This window comes from Hylaeus volcanicus, chromosome 4, assembly GCF_026283585.1.
Source record: "Hylaeus volcanicus isolate JK05 chromosome 4, UHH_iyHylVolc1.0_haploid, whole genome shotgun sequence".
In the NCBI taxonomy this organism is placed as follows: Eukaryota; Metazoa; Arthropoda; class Insecta; order Hymenoptera; family Colletidae; genus Hylaeus; species Hylaeus volcanicus.
The window spans coordinates 2664986-2670496 of NC_071979.1; the positions used below are offsets into that span (position 1 = coordinate 2664986).

The window sequence follows — 5511 nt, forward strand, 5'->3', positions numbered from 1 at the left end:
ATCCTTTCTCTTTTTGTTTCTGCTAATAATATATATCTTGGCGTTTCTCTGCTTAAACCTAGAATCCATCTCACAAATTTATATTACACCCTTTCCAACTCCGCCCTTTCTTTCCACCCATTTAGTTCCGTCCCATACAACATCACGCTCTTGACTAGACGATCAAACATAAATACCTTCCACTTGGAACAGTCTTTAAACTTTCTTTCCCCGATGCCCCAAACTTGCCGTATCAGTACGTTGGCTTTTTTAGCCCTTTCTCTCACGTGTTCTATCATACATACACAATATTTTATGTCTAACGTTACATTATTGAATTGTGTACGATTCATTTTGCTCCATTACTGTTACAACACAAACATCTAAGAAATTAGATGGTCTATTTATATAAACACTACCGTACAAAATAACTGAGTGCAAATTACGAAAGATACTTTTGGGACAACCTAATATATGTCTTTAAAAATGTATTTGTGAATGCATATACTCATATACTGATATTTGTAGAAGCAACGAAGTTACACGTAAATATTTCATTTATGTTCTAATCGTTTTACAAGAGTTCTGGTATTTTAACAGGTTTTCCGGGTAATACGTCCAACTTACCACGGAAGTCAATCGCATTTCGAAATCGTACGTCTTCGCCAGTCCGAAATCAGCGATCTTTATTCTCCCTTCTTTCGACACGAGGAGATTCTGAGGCTTCAAGTCTCTGTGTATGATTCTGTGACTGTGTAAAAATTCGACACCCTTCAGTATCTCCTTCGACATCCGCTTCACCAGCTGCGACGGAATACCAGGTCGTGGACACGAGGACATGTAGGACGCGAGATCTCTTTCCACATGCTCAAACACCAGCCACAAGGTGAGTCCTCGATCTGGCCTCTCCGATCTACCATCGGCGGATGGCAAATGCAGGTAATTTCCTTGGCAAACGTCCAGCAATCTTACCTGTATGTACAATAAAAAAGAAGAACAATAACAAAGTTCATATTCGAATACACCAAAATTATTTTATCTATAAAATGAAGCTAAAGATATATTATACAGGGTGTTCAGGCTATTACTAGCCAGCGTTTTTCTCGTAAATGGTATGCATGACAGAAAAATGGAAGAGGAAAAATTTATACGGTTTTTCGTGTGCAATGTAACTAGGTATATGGATCTTTCGTATTTGTACTATTTTCTGAGAAATTAAGGTGACCTTCAATTTCTGTGAACATGTATCAATTACGAGACAAACGCTGGCTAGTATTAGCCTGAACACCCTGTATACAGAGGGCATTCTAACAAGTCATTTCGACCACTTTTGGACCTAACCAATTTTGATTTGGAATTTTTTTATATTATATTACCCTACTGAAAACCATTTTGTGAATTTTTGCAGATTTTTGTACTGAACTAAGAAAAGTTATGAATTTTTCAAATGACAAAACGTTGTTTCCTTTTTTCTAATAGTTATAGGTTTGCTAAAAATTGTCTAAAGTAGACTTTTTTTTTTTCAAAATGTACGTTTTTGAATGAACTTTACGAAAGAAGGTGCCTACCTAATTGACCAACAGAGCACCGGTAAAGACCAATACGGCGTCGCATTAACCTGCGAAATACGCCAAAAATGTTCAACTTTAGATACGAATAATTTTTAAACCGTTGGATTACTAACATTGAAACTTAGATTTATGAATTCTACCCATTAAAAATTACTAAATGATAACAAAAAAGGTAATAATTTTGTGTGCCCCAAAGAAAAGTTTAACTGTGTAGCTTTCGATTATTGCAAAAATGTTTAGAATCGGTTCAGTAGTACCAGAGATTAACCCTTACATATAAACAAATTTTACTTCTTTATTAGTATAGATATCTTTTGAGAAGTAACAATGTATATTATTGTTATTATATTATATTAATGTATATTCTTTCTTTCATTTAAATGAATTTACGGTAGAATTATTCTATTGTATAATTATTATCTATTGTAAGTATTATTCTATAATGATACGTTTATCTTAGTCACAGCTTTATTTTTTTAGCGTATAATATCAATGAGAATGTTCAATATTAATCTCAACTAATTTATCAACTAATTTACTTTTAATTACATTAAGAATAACGTAACATTTGGTTAAAAGTTTTTTTTACATTGCACTTCATTGCAATCCATTATTAGATTTTTGTTTGCTTTTTAATGAATATTAGGGCGACCAGAAAGTAATGTCGTTTCTGCAACTGTCAATACTTATTTATTAATTATCGACTCATTGAGTACCAATTGATTTTTATCAATATATTTTATAATTTGCACACTAGATAGCAAAAGGTTGTTTGTAACGAGGACGATTACATAATCGATTAAAAATAAAGCTTGTTACAAATTTATTTGTTTGAATTTAATGTAAAATAAACGACATTACTTTCTGGCCCCCTAATAATATACAATTGCTTTTATTCCAAATATCAATACCCTTATTATTTTTCAAACATCCATCTAGAAAATATTACAATAAATCTCTTCTTATCTTAAAAACATGCTAGTATGGACAATGCCTCTAATCGAAGCTTCTTTTTCACATCTACATTATTCACGTTAAATTTGTTGTCAAGCTCCTCGCAAATAGTATAGCCTTTACTATCTTAAGCGATCGTTGCAAAAAAAAAACATAGAAAGAAGAAGAAAAATCGTCCAGAATTTTTAATTCATCCCAATACGAAAACGTAATCCATAATTACAAACAGAGCTGGGTAAAATACGTACTTTAAATAGTAAATAAATATTTGATTGCGGATCATGCAAGTATTTTTAAAAATAAAATATTTGATTTGTTATAAAAGATGTTTGAGATAATATTTCAAATAATATTTTATTTGGAAAACACAAGCAAATAAAATACTTTTACTTTACTAAATTATAGTGTAAAATATATTTATATTGGTAATCTAAAACGAACGAAATACTTTTCCTCTGCATTATTAACCTACGTTCAATGTAGTTCTTCAATGAATACTTCTATCAAGAATCTTCAATAAGAATCTTCATAAAATGAGCGATGGAAAGAGATATTCTTCAATCGCAAGAAATCATAATATAGCAAGAAATAGTTTCTCCATCCTTTCCAAGTTAGCGACTATGGAAAGTATTCTATTTTATGCTTTATGTTATTAAAATGAAACATATTTTATTTTACGTGTTAGATCATTGAAATAAAATATCTATTTTCACGCTTCAACTATAGATTACCAAAGTAAAGTATTTTATTTGCTGAAATTTTATATCCCATTTCAAATACTATTTTATTTGAATTCTGAAGAATCTATTATTTAAAATAGTATTTAAAATATTTTAAATACACATATTAGGTGGACTGGAAAGTAATATCGTTTATTTTACATTAAATTCGTTAATCGTTATCAACAGCCGTTTTGAATTTAGTGTAAAAATTGTGAATGCCAATCGATAAAAATCAATGAGCTAGCGAGTGATAAACAAGTATTTCAAATTGAAAATAAACGACATTACTTTCCAGTCTACCTAATAAAATTCCGTCCATGTTCATCCATATATTAACCCTTAAGTGGACGATTTTTGTTTCACGTTTTCAAAGTTTTCTTCAAAGTGACATTCGACATTAACTTATTTTCAATGCATAAAAATATTGGATAGTGCCAACATTAAAAAAAGTACAAAATTCGTTCAGAAATAAAAACTAGTTGTCAAAATTAACAAAAAATTAAAAGAAGGTCAATTTTATCTGTGATGTTTAGTATGTTGTTTAAAAACAACATTGTCCATTTAAGGGTTAGGTAGACAGAAAAGTAACGTCGTTTCTTTTACATTAAATTCAAACTTTCCAATAAATTTCAATCTTTAATTCATTATATAATCGAAAATTTGACAACCTCATTGTCAGCAACCTTTTGTCACCTAGTGTGCAAACTTTCAATGCCAGAAAAATCAATGAGCTGATAAATGATAAGCAAGTATTTATTAAGATGGCAATAACGACATTACTTTCCGGTCCACCTAATATTACCCCACCTCTGATTACAAACAATGCAAAACGTGCAAATGCAACTCACAATGTGCGGATGCTCGAACCTTTCGAGCTGTTTCAAGGTAGCGATTTCCCTTAAGGTGGACGTAGGTAGCCCGTCCTCGGTCAGCGGTACACGGACTTTCTTGAGGGCGACAACCTGTCCCGTGTTCAAGTCCTTGGCCTTGTAAACGGTACCGTAGGCACCGTTGCCGATCAGCGACAGTTCCTGGTACAGCGCGTCCTCGCCCAGCAGCGAAGTTTGAATCTGCACTTCGCTGTCCGTCTCTGGACTTTTGCTCGGGCCGCCGGATAGCTCCTGCTGGCCGAACTTCATCTGAGCGATCGTTTCGAAGCTGCCGAACTGTCCTTCCTTCGAAGTGCCGGCCGTTACCTTCGCCGGCCCTTCTAAACTAGTTTGAATGAGTTGCTTGGTGCTGTCCAACGACTCCTCGCTGATCTCGAACGGACTGGTTCCCGGTGTAACCGCTCCCGAGATCAAATCTTTCGTTTTACCGGACAACGTCGCTGCCACCGAGCACGCCAATTTCTCCACGCTCTTCAATTCCTCGGTGCTCAGTTCATGTTCCGATTCCGGTGCTCCTTCGCTCAACGCCTCGGCGAACTTTGACTTCTTCGACGGCGTCGGGGACGAGAGATCGTGTCCGAGCTCTGAGCTCGGACGGCGAGACGTTCCAGCCATCACAACATTTCGACTTCTACCTGAAACGGAGAAACCGGGTGAACCGGCTGAAAAAGAAGTAAAATGTGCTTTCTATTACAAAATGATTAACTATTTTTTAGACTATATACAATTTACTTTGAAATAAATGCACATGTACGACAAATTCTACCCTTAATTATCTTTTTCAATGATTCAATGAAAATCATTTTATTTTCCATATAAGGAGGGTGCTAACGGGGAAATGCAACGTTTGTGATATACACTGAAGCATGGATAGAGACAGGGACAAATAGATAGATGCGAGATACTGGAATACGAGGTGTGCTAACGAAGAAAAGCTTTTTACTGACAGGGGCAGGTCGCGATCCGGACGAGCGCTTTTTGAACGAGACCGGGCTCAAATGATGGGGCCTGATGGGCATAAGAAAAGTGTAAAACATTAGGAGTATCTCGCCCACCGTTTTTATAAAAACTGGTTTTAAACATTTACACTGGATATACGAAAACATTCAAGTTCTCAACAGTAGCTGTTGTAGATACGAGCGTTACGTCGCAGGTTCATTTTCTAGAGTTCTTTAGGTTCGCGACTCGGCAATGGAAAATTTTTTTCTCTAACTGCATTTCTATTTCTTATTCCTTCTTTTTTACTCACTGCTATATAAGTAATATATAAGAATAATACTCACTGCTATGTAAATAATACATAAGAATGATAAAGTATAGGATGTGGATTACAATTTTTAATAACACGTATTTTATTAATTAACTTATTTTTTATTAATAACAAATGTGTTTATA

The 5511-nt window shown here is 34.2% G+C and overlaps 1 protein-coding gene across 3 annotated transcripts in view; it reads right to left on the reverse strand.

Annotated features, from left to right (window-relative positions):
* Positions 1-5511, reverse strand: part of LOC128875423 (cyclin-dependent kinase 4-like) — a 125160-nt gene that overhangs the window by 2820 nt on the left and 116829 nt on the right. For 2 of the 3 annotated variants that reach the window (XM_054120994.1, XM_054120993.1), the window contains exons 2-3: positions 4075-4751; positions 607-951 (exon numbers count right to left, since the gene is read on the reverse strand). In XM_054120994.1, the coding sequence (XP_053976969.1) occupies positions 607-951; positions 4075-4731 (1002 nt within the window). In that variant the 5' untranslated portion in view covers positions 4732-4751. Of the gene's footprint in view, positions 1-606; positions 952-4074; positions 4779-5511 lie in introns of all 3 variants that reach the window. The other variant, XM_054120992.1, reaches the window with a different exon arrangement.